The sequence below is a fragment of the Palaemon carinicauda genome, chromosome 17 (genome assembly GCF_036898095.1).
Source record: "Palaemon carinicauda isolate YSFRI2023 chromosome 17, ASM3689809v2, whole genome shotgun sequence".
NCBI classification, from domain to species: domain Eukaryota; kingdom Metazoa; phylum Arthropoda; class Malacostraca; order Decapoda; family Palaemonidae; genus Palaemon; species Palaemon carinicauda.
Genome location: NC_090741.1, coordinates 48,933,060 through 48,952,640, shown reverse-complemented (window position 1 = coordinate 48,952,640; position 19,581 = coordinate 48,933,060). Strand labels below are relative to the sequence as shown.

The 19,581-nt window shown below is 41.9% G+C and overlaps 2 protein-coding genes across 2 annotated transcripts in view; one reads left to right on the top strand and one right to left on the bottom strand.

Moving 5' to 3' along the window:
- Positions 1-11,769, bottom strand: part of LOC137656346 (uncharacterized) — a 13,486-nt gene extending 1,717 nt beyond the window's left edge. Inside the window, exon 1 of the mRNA XM_068390518.1 lies at positions 11,697-11,769. Within this exon, the coding sequence (XP_068246619.1) occupies positions 11,697-11,769 (73 nt within the window). The remainder of the gene's footprint in view (positions 1-11,696) is intronic.
- Positions 10,058-18,919, top strand: LOC137656066 (protein Star-like). The gene is made up of 5 exons (XM_068390240.1): positions 10,058-10,173; positions 12,090-12,218; positions 14,045-14,164; positions 17,341-17,538; positions 18,673-18,919. Exons 2-5 carry the CDS (start codon positions 12,093-12,095, stop codon positions 18,901-18,903), a joined length of 675 nt encoding a protein of 224 aa, XP_068246341.1. The 5' UTR covers positions 10,058-10,173; positions 12,090-12,092; the 3' UTR covers positions 18,904-18,919.
- The last annotated feature ends 662 nt before the right edge of the window (positions 18,920-19,581 follow it).

Genomic DNA, 19,581 nt, shown 5'->3' with positions numbered 1-19,581 from the left:
TAGCTATCTCCACCCCGAACAGAGTTAACGCTTCGGTGTGTAAGGGCTGAGAATAGCTGGGAGCCGTTCCACAGCTAATCTCACTCGTGGCTACTACTGATACTCGAGACGTAAACAAACGGACGCCATTGCTCTAATGACGTCACGCGCGTCTTTATCCTGGCGCCAGTTGCTGCCCATCACCATGATACAATTGTGTAGGGTGGGAACAAACTGAACGAAGTAGTAGGGAGGGTCCATCAGGACGCCATGGCTATCTCACCCAAAAATAGATTTTTCGCTTCGCTCAAAATCCGTTTTTTTGGGCTCAAGCCATGGCGTCCTGATGGAAGAGTACCAGAGAATCAATGTATCGTGGTAGATTTTCCCCCAGAGTTAAGTGCCTAGGCATTGACAAAACAGCAAAGTAATCTTAGGTAAGAACCATAGGAACGAAGTATCCTGCCCCCATTGGTAGGAAGTTCCCATGGGCTATGCCGACGTCAAAGTGGTATTGAAGGGCTATTCATCTTGACAGAAGAACTTTTAAGAGCTTAGAGATGAAGCAGAATGTTTGATATTTGTATAGGAACATTCTGAAGTAGGCCAGTGGTGGTTGGGCACTGTGTGTAGAGTTCATCTCCTGATTATCAGAAGTAAGTATTCGTGTAGGAACCTTACTGAGACAAGGTGAATATAATTTAGGAATAGACATCTTAAAATTCTTCATGACCATAAGAAAGGAGGAATAAATAAAACTATGACAGTATGTATTTCATAGTAAGTAGGAGCTGAAAGAGACGCATAAGTAAATAAAATAGAAATTTTATTTCACAATGCAGAAATTAAATAATTTACAGCAAAAGTAAAGTTCATTTACAGTAATAATAATGTACATAGAAATAAAGGCTTGCTCTTGAATCTGAAAGGGAATTTTCAGGATTAGTAGGTACTCGTTCTCGAGGAACGCAAGTCTTTAAATAACACATCATGCTCAAGGCATGCGGCACTTGTGTGACACTATGACATTTCACCTGGGATAAGAACAGTTATAAAAGCACTAAGTGTTTTTAGACATCACTATGAATCACTCGAGGGTCAACATAGGCACCCGAAGAGTTTAGAGTCCCAAGTAACTCACTGTTCTACGCAGAGTTAGGTGCAGGTTTTCATAACACTACCTGCGGCTACCACAAAATGTTTGATTTCGTGCACTTGTTTCGCATAATGTTTAAAGAAAACTCGCGAGGACTTCCAGCCCGTAAAGTTCTTAAGGCTCTCGAAGTCCATGCTCTGAAAGAAGTTCAGAGAAGATGCCACTTTTCTAGGATCATGACCAGCGGGTGTACTGTTCGGATCCGCTCTGCGAATGAAGTAGGTGATTTTCGCTCTTAATTGTTTCAGTGACAGGTCGCTGCCCGATGTTTCTCCTTTGAAGAGTTGGCCTCCACCAAAGTTTGAAGTTCTGCGAAGATAGACCTTGAGACTCTCTACTGGACATAGAGAGACATCCTCCTTCAGGGGGCATATTCTCCAAGGGCCCCATCTTTTGGTGGGTAATTCATTTTTGGCGAGAAACGTCGGATCAGGGGAGAGGGTCACTTCTCCTGAATCAGCAAACAGGATGTGTCCCTCTTCTCTTGATAATGCCACTATTTCGCTGACTCGAGCTCCCGAGGCGAGAGCAAATAAAAATATAACTTTCTGAGTCAGATCCTTGAGGGGGGCATGAATCATTGTCCAAGTTGGAGGCGAAATGGAGCACCTTGTCTAGTGACCAGGAGATCGGTTTCGGAGGGGGTGCTGGGCGTAGGCGAGCACATGCTTTCGGCAGTTTGTTAAAGATGTCGTTGGACAGGTCAATTTGGAAAGCATATAGAATTGGTCTAGTCAAAGCCGATTTGCAGGTTGAAATCGTATTGGCTGCTAATCCTTGTCCATGAAGGTGAATGAAGAAGGACATACAGAAATCAATGGTGATTTCTTTAGGATTTTTTGCTTTAACAAAGGAGACCCATTTCTTCCAGGATGATTCATATTGCCGTCTCGTGGATTCGGTCTTGTATTCCTCTAGGAAGTCTAGACTTTTCTTCGAGATCCCAAACCTCTTCTTTGCGGCAAGGGAGAGAAATCATGAGATGAAGGTCCTTGATTTTCGATGATGAAGCGAAGACAGTCGACTTCTGTACTTGTTGAGAGAGAACTAGGGCCCGGGGAGAGGGATCAGCTTGGGCTGCAGCTCCAGGACCAGGGGGTACCAGTTGCTCCGGGGGCCACTTGGGAGCCACTAGGGCCGCTGTCCCTTTGAAGGTTTCTCAGTTTGGGAGAGGACTTTCAACAGAAGGTTGGTGGGAGGGAACAGGTATATCTTCGACCATCTGTTCCAGTCCAGTGACATGGCGTCCACCGCTTCTGCTTTGGGGTCCTCGTACGGGGCTACGTACAGAGGAAGTTGATTGTTGTCGCTCGTTGCAAAGAGATCTATCTGAAGTTCTGGGACTTGATGAGAGATGAAGGAGAATGATCTTGCGTCTAGAGACCATTCCGACTCTATCGGGTTTGTCCGAGATAGAGCATCCGCTGTCACGTTGCGGAATCCTTGTAGGTGAACTGCAGACAGGTGCCACTTCTTCTTCTCCGCCAGACGGAAGATTGGGAGAAGCACCTGATTTATCTGGGGCGATCTTGAGCCCTGGCGATTGAGACAACGAACTACCACCGAGTTGTCTAGGGTTAGACGGATGTGGATCGAGGGCGGCGGGGATAGCTTCTTCAGAGTAAGAAGGACCGCCATGGCCTCCAAGATGTTTATGTGGAACGTCTTGAATAGTGGAGACCAGGTCCCTTGAGCTTGTTTCAGGTGGGAGTGACCTCCCCAGCCCTCCAGTGAGGCATCCGTGTGGATGTTGAGTGATGGAGGAGGGTGTTGGAGAGGAATGGACCTTTTTAGGGCCATTGCTTCCGACCACGGCTTTAGGAGGCGTCGAAGTCTGTTTGGAAGCCGTCTCTTGAGGTCTCTTCGAGCGATGGATGCCGATCGTCTCCAGACTCCCGCGGCATCCTTTAGCTGTGCACGAAGCACTGGGTTTGTCACTGAGGCGAATTGTAGAGAGCCTAGAACTCGTTCCTGCTGTCGTCTTGAAATGTGTTTGGATTTCAGTAGTCGCTTGACAGACCCTGCTATTTCCTTCCTTTTCTTCTGGGGGATGGAAAGGCGGTGTGACTGAAGATTCCAGTGGATTCCCAGCCACTGAAACTTCTGAGCCGGAAGAGGCGAGATTTCTTCTCGTTGATCTTGAATCCCAGGTGTTCTAGGTACTGGGTAACTTCGTCGCAAGACTTTGTACACTCTTCGGGCGATGGAGCCCAGACTAGCCAGTCGTCGAGGTAGGCCATCACCTGGACGTTTCTTAGGCGGAGCTGTTGTACTATGGCATCCGCCAGCTTTGTGAAGATCCGAGGGGCCACATTGAGGCCGAATGGCATGGCCCGGAAGGCGTAGCTTTTTCTTTGGAGTCGAAATCCTAGGTAGGAGGAAGCGTGATGGTTCATTGGAATGTGCCAATAGGCATCCGCCAGGTCTATAGAGACCGTGTAGGAACCTTGAGGCAGAAGGGTCCTTATTTGTTGAAGCGTCAGCATCTTGAATTTGTTGTTCTCTATGAACTTGTTGAGGGGGGATAAGTCCAGAATGACTCTGAGCTTGTCTGAGTCCTTCTTGGGAACGCAAAACAGTCTCCCTTGGAACCTGGTGGACTTTACCTTCCTTATCACCTTCTTGTTCAAGAGGTCTAGAACATATTCTTCCAGAATGGGGGTTGATTGTTGAAAGAACCGCTGGAAGATTGGGGGTGGTTGCACCCAACTCCAGCCTAGACCGTTCTTGACGATGCTGTGTGCCCAAGGATCGAAGGTCCAACGATCCTGGAATTGGCGGAGTCTTCCTCCCACCGGAAGCACTTCATTGCTTCTGGTGTCCCGAGGACTTGTTGCCTCGGCCGCTAGCTCCCTTTCCTCCTCTACCTCTGGAGGGACGACGAGAGGCGTCTCTGCTTGCACCCCTGGACGAGCCTCTACCTCTGGCATGAAAGGTAGTGGATGGCTGCTCAAAGGCAGGGGTGAAGACCGGTGACTGTGACAACACCGGTTGGGGGACCAATTGAAAGGTCTGTTGTGGTTGGGCAACCACTTGGGAGGTAGCGGGTCCCGGAAACTGACGTCGTTGTTGACGTTGCTGGGGTTTCGGCTTCTGAGGTTTCCTCTTAGGCTGAGGTCCATCGTCCTGAGAGGTTTTCCTTTTTCTGGACATGCCCCACTTGTGGAGAAGGTTCCTATTCTCCGTGGCGGCTCTGTCAGTTATTTCCTTGACAAGGTCAGAAGGAAACAGGTGCTTTCCCCAGATGTTGGAGGAAATCAGCCTCCGGGGTTCGTGTTTCACGGTGGCACCGACAAACACGAATTCACGACAGGCTCTACGAGCCTTTATGAAATGGTACAAGTCCTTCATTACCGTGAGTAAGTGGGATTTGGCCAGTACCATGTAGTGATCAGGTACTGCTGTGTCACAGGCCATAACTTCAAGTTGGACTTGATGAGAAAGAGATGCCGCAAGCCTCTCCTTCGTGTCTTGTTCCCGGCGAAGGAGGTGATCATTGAGCTTAGGGAGGTCTTCATTAAACTGACGTCCGGCGACGTCAGGATCGAGCCTACCCACGACGAAAGTATGTTGGACATCTTTCCATTGTCTAGTGTCAGGGGGTGTCACGATGGAGAAGGGTCTGCACTCCTCCAGTGCAGGGCAGGGTTTTCCTTCTTCCGCCGCTTTAAGGCATGCAGCTAAGGCCTTTTCCAAAAATGGAAGAATCGCAGTGTCAGGTGCGACATATGTAGGATGCTTCTTGCTCAAGGCAGGAAGCTTAGAGCAGGTAAAGCCCCTGCTCTTAAATGCGGAGGCTAGCATAGCCTGGGCCTTTGCGAGATCGAACACTATCTCTTCTTTAGGTTCGGTCTCCTCCTTCGAGGCAGGTTCGGAACGAAGTCGGACGTAACAGTCCGGATAGGCCTCGAAGCTTGGGAAGAACTCCACATCTTCCAACGGGACCGTGCCGATCTTGTCACTAACAAAGATCCTGCCGGTCGCAATAACCATATGCTCTGCATACCTCCACGGGTTGGCATGAGAGCAAGCTGGGAGATCCTTGACCGAGATCTTCTTCGTGTCTCTGGATCCAATCATAGACCTGATGGACTCCTGGTTCTCCTTCAGTCTGTCGTCCATGACAGCTCTAATCAGTCGGATCAGTTCTTGGGTAGAAGAGGAAGGATCCGGGGTCGAGGAGGTAGACGGAAGGGACATTTCCGTCGGTGTAGGAGTAGGCGGAGGGATGGACGAGGGAGTAGCTCCAATCTCCGACTCGGTGTATTCCACCTTGTCTTCGTCCTCTTCGGCTCCTTGAGCCATAAGCGTCTTCTCCGTGTCTTCCGAGACGTCAGAGATCTGTTCATCATCCTCGGAATCCAAACGACACTCGTGCATGGACTGAGCCATGACCACATCAGGTTCCACCGTAATTTGGACAGTGGGGATTGCTTCCTTTGGAACCACTGAGTCAGGGGAGGCCTTAGGGAACAACAGGGACCTCAGTTCTTCGGTGGCCAGGTACGGTCCAGTAGCATTTCTCTGAAAACCACGCACCCACTTGCGCAGTTTTTCACGAGCAATGTCTCTAACCTCCGCTGAGGGAGGGTTATGGAAGGCCTCAACTAGGTAGGCCTGGCAGACCGTACATTCCAGTGGATTCCAGAACTTCCAATCCCCTTTCTTGTCTGAGCAAGGGGCGTGAGTCCTGCACGCCGTATGTCCGTAAAACTGCGAGCGTTTCACAGCACAGTAGGCGAAATCGCACTTCATCTGCTCCTCCTGTGGAAGAAGGAGAAAATGAGTATGGGGGAGTCATAGGAATGGCTCTTAAATTAAGTTAATATTAATCATTAATTTTAACTTAAGGAAGGTGTGATGCATAGAGAATGAAACAGTAAAGGAGAACACGCTCCATGCATCTCGCCCGGCTGGTTACCATAGGCTTGGTCCTGGGATAATCCAAATGACCTAGATCATTGGATATAGTTTCCTAGGATTCCCATTATATTGGAATCCATGGAAAGCCAAGGACAAGGTTGGGATCGAATTCATTCGGTTCCCAGTTAAGAGCCAGAAGGCCTCATTAAGGGTAACTGCTTCTGGCAACCAGCCGCGCTAAGATGCACATAGCATGCTGGAAATAGAAGAATGCAAAGAGACAGCATGATCACTAATAGAGCAGTACTAGGTACTGATCTTAGAAGCAAAGCAGCTTATCTATTTGCAAGGTAGGGCTATCTTAGTCTTATGATAGCTACAGAGAGGGGGTGCAAGTATTCTTGACGCCTCCGGGGCATCCGGCAAGCCGCCGGCACGCCGGAGCTCGCTCCAGCATAGATTCTGGCACTAGAACAGACAATTTTCAAAGTCAGTTAGATACCAGGATGGCGGCCGCCGGCACAACGGCGGCACGCCGGCAGGGAGCGGCGGCTCCGGCAGCCGGAGGATGCCGGATTGGTGACTGGGGTAAGGATGGTACAGGTAGTATCGGGTTGCCGGCAGTATATGCCGGCACTCCGGAGATCGACCGGCAAGCGGACGATTAGATAGGAGTAGGAGAGCTGCCGGTAGTAGCCGGCGGCAGCCGGCAGTCCCTCGGTACACGGGGGGCTGGCGGCAAGGGTAGGGAAGTCACCAAGAGGGAGGCAGGTATTGCCGGCAGTAGAGGCGGCAAGAGACCGGCACCCGGATAGATAGAGAGACAGGGGGAGGGGGGAAAGGATGCAGGAAGTACCGTCAGGGTTCCCGACATCCCTCCCCCTCCCTGAGGGGGTGTACCCATGATAGAGACAGGCTCTAGCATCCATAAGCAGGGGTCACTAGGGACCGGGAGCAGGTAGCCCAAGGGAGGACTAGGGAACACCCAAGAGGGGGGGGGGGGGAGACTCCCCTATGCAGAGCTACACTAGTAACTAACCTTATAGGACACTATGAAGGTATATGTACCAGAGCGGACAGCACAGGGAAGCTCGGGTAGCCCTACTCATCCACCCTAAGGAGGATTTGTAGGACAGGGGACAGATGAGTATAAACTAACCTAAGCATAGGCTAGGCTATACAAGAGATAGGTGGGGAGGGAGAAGAGAGGGGTCTTCCCAGGAAGGGTTTCTGTACCAGAGCGGCCACAAAGGGAAGGGAGGACACTCCCTAACCTAAGATTAGGCTGATCGGCTAAAACGGTGCAAGAGTACAGTTTCAGCATGGAACAGAGAAACCTTCCTAACCCGGCCTAGATCAGGGCTAAAAGTCCTGAACTAGGCAAGGAAGAAGACGTATCGCTATCGCAGGAAAGTCGTAGACTATCCTAGCCATAGAGGTAGGCTAGCCTAACCTCACTCTCAGACGCAATCCTAAAGGGGGTTCATTCCTTTAGGGAGGACTGAGAGGCGATATAATACTCTATTAGACAATAAATCCCTTTACTCAGAAAAGGGATCAAGGCTAAATAGAGGGAGTGCCAAGGCAGGGGATGAAGGAAGCATATAGGGGTCCTAAGGTTAGGTTAGGCTAGAAAGAATCACTGACTAGCCTATCCCCTATATGGTCCCTGAAGGCGAAAACATTTGCATCACTAGTCAAAAGTATTGTAAAATAATAATGCCACTATCTTCATAACTTAGTCTAGGATCACTGATAAATCATGCATGAACACTTGTATATAGGCTCCTGGCCTGGGGGCTATAGTAGCCGACTGGTATGAGGTCAATCGATGACCGATAAAAAGCGTCTAAACACGATATAAAAGTTCCTAGCTATGAAGACTAAATAAACTAATGTATTCGATTAGTATATAATGCCGGAAGCGTTGTTGTGGCTAACTAAATAGGACATGCAAAACAACAACGACGCCATAAAATGGCGGGTCCGGTAGAGGCACAGCTCTGCCACAAAACATCAATTATTTCGCGAAATAATATTTACTTTACGGCCAGAGCTTAATTAAACAATACTGGAACCTTGTACTCAACTTTCCAGAAGAAGGCGAGGCTGAAGGTAACGACATAGCGAAGATGCAAAGCGATAAAGTTCACACAAGGGAAAATCCGTCTAAGTAGGGCAGCTACTAAACAAAGGATAAAGACGCGCGTGACGTCATTAGAGCAATGGCGTCCGTTTGTTTACGTCTCGAGTATCAGTAGTAGCCACGAGTGAGATTAGCTGTGGAACGGCTCCCAGCTATTCTCAGCCCTTACACACCGAAGCGTTAACTCTGTTCGGGGTGGAGATAGCTATGTGGCACGACCAGACATGCGTGCCCCCTGTTGTATTACGATGTCTTAAAGGGAAACCTTTGAGATACTCGCTCCAGAAGTTAGAATTCTGTGATAACCTGTGGTTAAATTCTCTGGGAATATCTTAGTAGTCTTATACCCAAGGAAGCTACCAAACAGGAACCTTCCATCAGGACGCCATGGCTTGAGCCCAAAAAAAAGATTAGATATTTGTGTTATTGTCTTTTTAACGTCAAAGATGACGTGTAATACAATGTGATGAATAATTAATAATCATACAGTATTGTTCTTTTCTAGAGTGTATTAATCAAAGAATATTTTCTTTATTGTTTTGTATTTCTTATGGTAATGTCTTAGGCTGTTTTTATTATTATTTCACACTCTAGATTTCTTAATGTGATGAATAATTAATAATCATACAGTATTGTTCTTTTCTAGAGTGTATTAATCAAAGAATATTTTCTTTATTGTTTTGTATTTCTTATAGTAATGTCTTAGTCTGTTTTTATTATTATTTCACACTCTATAGATTTCTTAATGTTTACTTTATGGAGAAGTATGCGTCGTTAATGTTGTTCTTACTTTTTAAAATATTTCTTTTTCTTTCCCTCATTTGTATTCTAACGTTATTCTGCCAATGCTTAATGAAGAAGATACTCAGTAAGATATGTTTATCATTCTGCTTATATCTTCAGACCCTCTGTCTCTCTCTCTCTCTCTCTCTCTCTCTCTCTCTCTCTCTCTCTCTCTCTCTCTCAGATACACAGTAAAATGTGATTATCATTCTGCTTGTATCTTCAGACTCTCTCTCTCTCTCTCTCTCTCTCTCTCTCTCTCTCTCTCTCTCTCTCTCTCTCTCTCTCATGGGATCTTGGTGATAGGACTTAATTCTCACAGATATTTACAGAAGGTTTATTTGATTATCTCCGCCAACGATGTTGGAAGGAGGTTATGTTTTCGTACCTGTTTGTGTGTTTTTTTTTTTTTTTTTTTTTTTTTTTGTGAACAGCTTCCTGACCACAATTTTAATCGTAGAGTAATGAGACTTTCAGGGATCAACTATTATGTAAAATAATGAAAATGGTTGAATTTTGGAAGGTCAAGGTCACGGTCAAGCAAAATATAATTCACGTAATCAGCCTCAAATTTGGACATCGTTGTCACAGAGACTTCAAAATTGGTTCATATTTGAGTGTATGAAAATCCACGCCAATTAATACATGTTAAGGTCAAAGGTCAAGGTCAAGCAAATGTCAAGAATAAGCTGCCGCGGAAGAGGTCTGCGCTCTACTGAGTGTCACCCTAGTTCTTTATGTAATCACCAAAAGAATTTAAGAAAAACCGTCATATGTAATTTTATTCTACAACAGCAAAATTAATAACAACAATAACACTGATAGTAATAAAGATAACAATGTTTATCATCTTTTATTTGTATATCAACCAATATATACTGTATACGTGATAAACTTCCTGGTAACCTCAGGAACTCATTTGATACACTTTGAGAGGTAGAAACAATTAAGGTATTTCATAAAATGCCTTTCAATCTTTCAGCTTTCTGTTTACACGGGTCGAGGAGGCCTAATACACGTGAGGAATGATGGCCCGAGGCACATACACGTGGGCGTCGGTCCCACCCACAGCGATGAGAGCGAGGAACACCAAATAGCGACGTCCGGAGCTTGGAAGGAGAGGCTCCGAGGACCGCTTGAAGCAGATGATCCGCGAGTCGTCGAGACGCTCAGAGATTACCATCTTCACTCGCCCAGCTCCGGTCTTTACAATTTGGACACCTACGAGAACAGGCTGAGATTTGAGGTGAGAGAGAGAGAGAGAGAGAGAGAGGAGAGAGAGAGAGAGAGAGAGAGAGAGAGAGAGAGAGAGAGAGAGAGCTCCAAGGACCGCTTGAAGCCGATGATCTGCGAATCGTCGAGGTGCTCAGAGATCACCATCTTTACTCGCCCACCTCTGGTCTTTACAATTTGGACACCTGCGAGAATAGGCTCATGGCTGAGAGAGAGAGAGAGAGAGAGAGAGAGAGAGAGAGAGAGAGAGAGAGAGAGAGAGAGAGAGAGAGAGAGAGCTCCGAGGACCGCTTGAAGCCAATGATCCGCAAGTCATTGAGGCACTCAGAGATCACCATCTCCACTCGCCCAGCTCCTGTCTTTACAATTTGGACACCTACGAGAATAGGCTGAGAGAAGAGAGAGAGAGAGAGAGAGAGAGAGAGAGAGAGAGAGAGAGAGAGAGAGAGAGAGAGAGAGAGAGAGAGAGCTCCGATGACCGCTTGAAGCCGATGATCCGCGAGTCGTCGAGGCGCTCAGACATTACCATCTTCACTTGCCCAGCTCCGAGCTTTACAATCTGGATACCTATGAGAACATGTTTAGAGAGAGAGAGAGAGAGAGAGAGAGAGAGAGAGAGAGAGAGAGAGAGAGAGAGAGAGAGAGCTCCAATGACCGCTTGAAGCTGATGATCCGCGAGTCGTCGAGGCGCTCGGAGATTACCATCTTCACTCGCCCAGCTCCGAGCTTTACAATCTGGACACCTACGAGAACAGGTTGAGAGAGAGAGAGAGAGAGAGAGAGAGAGAGAGAGAGAGAGCTCCGAGGACCGCTTGAAGCCAATGATCCACGAGTTGTCGAGGTGCTCAGATATCACCATCTTCACTCGCCCAGCTGTGATCTATACAATCTGGACACCTACGAGAACAGGCTGAGAGAGAGAGAGAGAGAGAGAGAGAGAGAGAGAGAGAGAGAGAGAGAGATTTACAATGATCAACTGTTGTCTTGTTGCACATACTTGAAAAAAGCCGTAATTCTACCGGAAAGTCTCAGTAAAAATATACTTTTCTCAGCCGTACTTCAGTAAAATAGAGGCGACTGTAATTTTTACCCTACTTTGTTAATATCTTTTACAGGTTGGTGACCGTAATATGACTCGTTTACTTCAATATATCAGTTTTTAAAACGGTAATTGCTTAAGAACATTTATTCCAGGATTTCTACTGTTTTTTAATGCAAATTTATAACAGTGCAGTACTTATTTCATAGTTTTGTACTCAATTTCACTATTTTATATCTCGGACGACGAAACATTCTTTTTAATAACATTTCTTTACTTAACTGGAACTAAATGAAGGAATTCCTTGTTGTTCTTTAAGGACCAGAGGTTCTTGGAATATGTGTTTTCCCAAAAGCATACACCCATGGAAATTTCTATTTTCCAAAACAAAATTTTTGAAATTACTGCCCTCAAGTATATACATTTATAGAGATTTCTGTTTCCTTAAACATACTATATAGCTTCACAATCGTGGAATATCGTTTCAATAAACAAACCAGGACTAGAATTTGTAGCAAACATAACATGGGTATTTTGAATTATGTTTTTGAAATACAGAACAAGAATCATTTCCGGGATTTTTCGTTTTTTATGGAGTATGGGAGATTTTTTTTTACCAGAACACTGAATTACAGAACGTTTTGGTTTTCAAAATAAAAATTCATTTGAATATCTGGTTTCTACATTATGAATTCTTTTGAATTTTAGTTTTCCAAAACGTAGAGATCGAAATAAATTCTGTTGAACATAGACAGAAATCTGTTTTATAAAAAAAAATGCCTTGGGATTATCTTTGATCCATTAAATTTTGGGGATTTATGTTTTGCAGTGCAATGAGTTGCCGAATCAAATACTTTTCCAAGTTATATTTATAGAATTATCTGTTCCAGAACATGGAGTCCTGGAAATATCTGCACCAGCGAATAATCGATCTGTTCAAGGACAGTCCACCTGGATTCTTCATTGAAGCTGGAGCCCTGGACGGGCAGTATCTTTCCAATACGTTGCACCTGGAAAAGGTGAGTATTTTTATCATGTGTCTTGTTTACATGGGATTGTTCTTTACAAATTAAAGTTGCATTGACTTTTTGGAGAAGCGTTCATATATATATAGTAAAGGGGCTCATGACCTTTGTAAGAAAAAAACGAGTGCTTTTTAATCTCATGTTTTGTTTACATGGGATTGTTCTTTTCAAATTAAAATTACATTGACTTTTTGGAGAAGCCTTCATACATATAAAGTGAACTGGCTCATGGCCTCTATAAGAAAAAAATGAGTGCTTTAATATCATGTTTTGTTTACTCGGGATTGTTCTTTACAAATTAAAGTTGCTTTAACTTTTTGAAGAAGTGTCCATACATTTATAGTAAAGGGGCTCATTGCCTTCATAAGGAAAATAAAAAAGGGTGCTTTTTTCTCATGTTTTGTTTATTCAGGATTGTTCTTTACAAATTAAGGTTGCATTGACTTTTTGAAGAAGCGTCCGTACATTTATAGTAAAGGGGCTCATGGCCTTTATAAGAAAAAAATGAGTGCTTTAATCGCCTGTTTTGTTTACTCGGGATTGTTCTTTACAAATTAAAGTTGCACTGACTGTTTGAAGAAGCGTCCATACATTTATAGTCAAGGGGCTCACTGCCTTAATAAGAAGAAGAAGAAGAAAAAAAAGAGTGCTTTTATCTCATGTTTTGTTTACACGGTATTGTTCTTTACAAATTAAAGTTGCATTGACTTTTTGAATAAACGTTCATACATTGATAGTAATGTGGCTCATGGCCTTTATAAGAAAAAATGAGTGCTTTAATTTCATGTTTTGTTTAAAAGGGATTGTTCTTTACAAATTAAAGTTGCTTTAACTTTTTGAAGAAGCGTTGATACATTTATAGTAAGGCCCCCTCATGGCCTTCACAAGAGCACGAAGAAGTATATGAATAACGAAGGTTATATGATGATTAGATTTAATAGGCTAATAAGGTCTTGAGGAGAGAGAGAGAGAGAGAGAGAGAGAGAGAGAGAGAGAGAGAGAGAGATCAAAGACCCCTAGATTCATACATTCCTAAGATGTGGCTCTAAAAGTGTTGATTCTTATTGTTGACTCGACGAACTGGATTATGTTGCAACAGATTTTGATCATATTTTTTATCAAAGAACTATTTCACTTTGATGAAGAAACAGCACGAGATAAGGAAAACTTGTTCGTGCATTCCTGTAGTAAAAGATAAGGTAACATCACGCCTGGCGAACCCCTCGGGGCGGTGCCCCTTGCTGTTGTTGTCCTGCTCTTTAAAGGGAAGAATAGTTCCTTATGCAACATTTAATCGTAGTCTTTCCTAGCTGGGAGTTTTTGTGGAGGCTATAGATCTGACTGCCGAGTCATCAGCAGCTATTCCCTTGTCCTAGTTTGATTGAGAAAGGGCTTTGTTGTTGATCATATGTATATATGATCAGTCTCTAGGATACTGTTATGCCCTTTCCTCTGCTATTCGTGAGCGACGCGTAAACCTTCAAAAAAGTACTTGGCTAAAATAACTATTTTAGCTGAAGTTAATTTTGATATATGATGGTCATGAGTATGGATCTATACGAGCGAAGAATTTTAAATTGTGAATTTTTTTTTCTAAATCAATTCCTTGTTTATCAGTAAACTGTTTACCACATACAAACTTTAGATGAAGTTAATTTTGATATTTGGTGATCATGAGTATGGACCTATACGAGCGAAAAATTATAAAGGGTAATTCTTTTAATAAATCAGATCCTAATTTTCCGTAAACTGTTTATCACATAAATGACTATTTTGATCTATTTAAAGTAACACCCTCGAACTGAATTTCTTAATTCCAGGAATATGGCTGGACTGGGCTACTAGTCGAACCCAACCCGAGTTCCTACAATGAATTGCTGAAGAAGAACCGTCGCTGTTATTCGTCCAATACTTGTTTGGCTGTAACTCCATACCCTAAGGTAAAGAAGATAGGAAGAGTATTATGTAAGCTAGAGAAATGAGGAAGAAATGTCATAGTAATACTGGTGAATAATATTAGATTCCTTTTTTGAAGAGTAAACTTGAGAAATCTGGAAGAAATCTCATAGTGATACTGGTGAATGATATTAATTCTTTTATGAAGAGTAAACTTGAGAAATCATGAAGAAATGCCATAGTAATACTGGTGAATATTATGTTTTTTATGAAGAGTAAACTTGAGAAATATGGAAGAAATGTCTTAGTGATACTGGTGAATAATATTAGATTTTTTTATGAAGAGTAAGCTTGAGAAATCTGGAAGAAATGTCATAGTAATACTGGTGAATAATATTAGTTATGAAGAGTAAACTTAGGAAATCAGGAAGAAATTTCATAGTGATACTGGTGAATAATATGAGTTTTTTATGAAGAGTAAACTTGAGAAATCTGGAAGAAATGTCATAGTAATACTGGTGAATAATATTAGTTATGAAGAGTAAACTTAGGAAATCAGGAAGAAATTTCATAGTGATACTGGTGAATAATATTAGATTTTTTTATGAAGAGTAAACTTGAGAAATCAGGAAGAAATGTCATAGTAATACTGGTGAATATTATGTTTTTTATAAAGAGTAAACTTGGTAAATCTGGAAGAAATGTCTTAGTGATACTGGTGAATAATATTTAAGAGTAAACTTGAGAAATCAGGAAGAAATTTCATAGTGATACTGGTGAATAATATTAGATTTTTTTGATGAAGAGTAAACTTGGTAAATCTGGAAGAAATTTCATAGTGATACTGGTGAATAATATTAGTTTTTTTATGAAGAGTAAACTTGAGAAAGCAGGAAGAAATTTCATAGGGATACTGTTGAATAATATTAGTTTTTTATGAAGAGTAAACTTGAGAAATATGGAAGAAATGTCATAGTGATACTGGTGAATAATATTAGTTTTTTTATGAAGAGTAAACTTGAGAAACCAGGAAGAAATATCATAGGGATACTGTTGAATAATATTAGTTTTTTATGAAGAGTAAACTTGAGAAATTAGGAAGAAATGCCTTAGTAATACTGGTGAATATTATGTTTTTTTATGAAGAGTAAACTTAAAAAATCAGGAAAAAAATGGCATGGTGATACTGGTGAATAATATTAGTTATGAAGAGTAAACTTGAGAAACCAGGAGGAAATTTCATAGTGATACTGATGAATGTTAGTTTTTTTTTCTCAAAAATTTGGATGAAGAATTATTTTTCATCTCACAAACCTTATCATTCCCAGAAGTTTCAGGAAAAAATATCTTTTTTATTTTTTTTACTATATCAGCACATTTCAAGTCCCCTGGATGTTTGTTTTTATTTGTTCGTATCATTTTCGTATCTTTATTGTTCATAATGGAACAGACCTAGCTTCCAATGTGAATGCAGGTAAATTGACAATTCTTTTTTTATTGGTTGATTGAGAATGATTTGCCCATTGTTTTCTCTTGTTTTCTTGCCTTGTCTTCCCTTCATGGATTAGCTTCAGTTTTAGACAAATTATAGTTCACCATTTTGTCAATAACTTTTCTTTTTAGACGTAAGGTTTTTGCATCATTAGAGTTAACAATCTGACGGAAGTCTAAATTCTTCTTTATTCATATTTTTCACAGAATTAAAAAATAGTTTTAGGTAACTCCAGAGTGCCGGTAGATAAATTGTCTCAATAACGCACATTTACCAAGAATTTGGAATTTAGGAACAACAGGTTCCAGGTTCCAAGAATTTGGAAATTAGGAACAACAGGTTCCAGGTTCCAAGAATTTGGAATTCAGGAACAACAGGTTCCAGGTTCCAAGAATTTGGAATTCAGGAACAACAGGTTCCAGGTTTCAAGAATTTGGAATTCAGGAACAACAGGTTCCAGGTTCCAAGAATTTGGAATTCAGGAACAACAGGTTCCAGGTTCCAAGAATTTGGAATTCAGGAACAACAGGTTCCAGGTTCCAAGTTCCTCGTTGACAGTCGCTCATCCACGCAATAAGGGCACACTACTATGGTTGTAGTTTGCAAAGTGCTGCAAACTGCAAAAGATATTAGTTAATTCCTACACACAGCACTGTTTGCATACTTTAATTTCTAACTTTCATAGTCTGTCTAATATATAGGGCATCTTCTAACGTCCTTAATTCTATGCTATTGCATCTAAGTTTTTCTAATTCGATACAGCTAAACAAATACTCTAATGTAGAACTTCAAAAGTTCAAACTTGCAGCAAATGTTTTTATATTGAGCAGGCTGACATAAGTTTTTTTTTTTTTTTTTTTAGTTTCTATAGGAAATATTTATTTGAATGTTGTTACTGTCCTTAAACTATTTTATTTCCCTTGTTTCCTTTCTCACTGGGCTATTTTCCATGTTGGGGCCCCTGGACTTATATCATCTTGCTTTTCCAAATAGGGTTGTAGCTTGGCAAATAATAATAATAATAATAATAATAATAATAATAATAGTAATAATAATAATAATAATAATAATAATAATGATAATAATAATATTCAACCTTGTTTTCATAACTATTACTGCCCCATTAGTGTTAAGTTCTCCTATGTAGTCACTTCTGCTATTACCATTCCCAAAACTCAATTTGCTCATCTCTGCTTTCTTCTCGTCTATTTTCCTTATAATTTCATTTGCCACTTTTCTTTTTATTTCTTTTTGAGTTCTTGCTTGTTAAACGTTCTTACTTCTTCAATATTAATATATTTATTGAATATTTCTCTTGATACTTTTTCCCCAACATTCCCAATACGGTTCTCTTATTTGATCTTCTACTACCTCCTTAACTAGTCGTTTGTCATCTGATGTTATTATTATGATTATTACTTGCTAAGCTACAACAGGGAAAATAGCCCAGTGAGGAAAGGAAACAAGGAAAAATAAAATATTTCAAGAACAGTAACATTTAAATAAATATTGCCTATGTAAACTATGAAAACTTTAACAAAACAAGAGGAAGAGGAATGAGATAGAATAGTGTGCCTGAGAACTCTAACCCAAGCATCACCTTTTTATACACTATTCTATTTTCAATTGGTCATATTCCTGTTTTTTGCTATTAGCCACCAAACCATATGTATGTCGAGTAGTAGTAGTAGTAGTAGCAAAGACTTACCTCTGAAACATCTTCTCCAGGAGATGGTTTTGGAGATGATGGACACCAGGGAACAGGCGGCGACCTCGCAGGCCATGTGGGTCATTCGGGGTGGCAGTTTCCTGCAAGAAGGCGCAGGAAGAGCTCAGAGGTACCAGGCAAACACACATCTCAGAACCTATGCGGTGGCTCAGTGCTTTCCCTTCATCACGTACTGGAAGGCGCTCAACCTTACGAAGGTTAGTGCATCGTAGCTAAAACTGATTTCTGATGCATCATGAGGCTCAATACTACACAGAATTCTAGAAGTTTTATTCCAGCTGTGACCAAGTTGTGGAATGATCTCCCTAATCGGGTAGTTGAATCAGTAGAACTTCAAAAGTTCAAACTTGCTGGAAATGTTTTTATGTTGAACTGGCTGACATAAGTCTCTTTTTATAGTTAATATATGACAGGTCTGTTTTAACGATGTTACTGCTTTTAAGATATTTTATTTTAATTGTTCAGTACTTTTCATATAGTTTATTTCCTTATTTCCTTTCCTCACTGGGCTATTTTTTTCTGTTGGAGCTGTTGGGCTTATAGCATTCTGCTTTTCCAATTGGGGTTATAGCTTAGCTAATAATAATAATAATAATAATAATGATACAGTGTGTTTCTTCAGAAAACTGATAAATTTGTAGTTTGTAGTAGCACTCTGGAATCGGAAGTTGTAACAGCTCTCTCGCTTACGTGTCCAGTCCTATCCCATATCCTTCAAGACAAGGTTAACTTTATTCGGCGAAGGATAGCCGTGGCTTGTTTAAAACACGTCCCTGTTGGATACACGATATTTCTCGGGATATCCAAGGGAAAGAACCCTGTGATACTTCTTAGGTTAAATTCTCTGGTACATCACTCAGAAATATCCCAAGTAGAAAGCTGCCTTTGAGGAACTTCCATCAGAACGACATGGCTCGAGCCCAAAAAAGGTGGTTTATATTGTTGGGTATATTAGCGGTTCTCACCTTGAACGGTTTGGCGACCGTTAATTTTGCCTAAAATTACACTGGAAAAGTAGAAATGAGTGTATAATCAGAGAGAGAGAGAGAGAGAGAGAGAGAGAGAGAGAGAGAGAGAGAGAGAGAGAGAGAGATTGTTAAGCTTCCAGGCTGTAAACCTAAAACCTTACAACAGAGCCATGGATGCAAAAGACTTACACCCTCTCCACACTGGAAAAGTAGAAATGAGTGTATAATGAGAGAGAGAGAGAGAGAGAGAGAGAGAGAGAGAGAGAGAGATTAATTAGCATCCAGGCTGAAAACTTGAAACCTTATAGGAGAGCCATGTTTGCGAACATCTTGTAGTACAAACTCCCCATGTTCCTCCTACAGGTTGACCTCTTCTCCTTGGACGTCGAAGGCGCCGAGCAACAGATCCTGAGCACGATTCCTTGGGACTCCGTGGACATCAAAACCTTGATCCTGGAGCATTACGGGTCCTCGAGCGAAATGGACAAAGATTTTGTTGAAAGTATAGAGACAAAGGGGTACTCGCTCTATGATTACAACGTTGATAAAGATTTTATTGGGGATTACATATTTGTGAAAAAGGAATTGACTTGAAATATTATTCCAAGACTTTGTTTTATATGAAGGATGTATTTCCCAGTTATTTGTGTATTTAGGTTGACATGTACTTGATTGTAGGTTTACTTGTATACTTTTCTTTATTTATTTTTTTATTTATTCGTTTATTTATCCATAAAATATAAGTTCTAATGATATTAAAGTATATAAAAGATAAAGGTAAAGGTGTCTGGTTTCAGTTCCAATATCATCACGATAGATGCTCACCAGAACGTCAGCCGGACAAGCCCAACCCCCCACTGTGGTTCCAAACCACAGCAGTGTCCTCCGCAGTAAACAGCTTAAACTCACGGTCCCAGGCGGGGATCGCTCTGCTGCCATGCGTATGCGAGGCGAACACGTTACCGCTGTACTAGCCAGGAGGCAGAAACCGCAATATGTATAGAAAAATAAAGCTCTATATCTATGATTTCTAAACGCTAAGCCATTACTCTGAAAAGGTTTGAGAATAGCTCCAAAGAAAAGCAACACTAGAATGAATATCGTAATCATATATTAGCTCTCAATTCCTGGATGAACTCCCTTTTGAGGTAAACTTCCACAAGATTAGCGCCTCATATACATGCTCTCCAGAGACACATCCAACTACAGTACATTAAAAAACTTGTAGCGAAGGTTTTAATGTTGAACAGACAGGCACGAGTCTCTCTTCAT

Bases quoted from the DNA above. Each gene is read 5' to 3' on its own strand.
- LOC137656066 (XM_068390240.1), top strand. From the start codon at position 12,093: ATGGAGTCCTGGAAATATCTGCACCAGCGAATAATCGATCTGTTCAAG. The intron at 12,219-14,044 runs GTGAGTATTTTT...TCTTAATTCCAG, and splicing joins ATACGTTGCACCTGGAAAAG to GAATATGGCTGGACTGGGCT. The intron at 14,165-17,340 runs GTAAAGAAGATA...CATCTTCTCCAG, and splicing joins CTGTAACTCCATACCCTAAG to GAGATGGTTTTGGAGATGAT.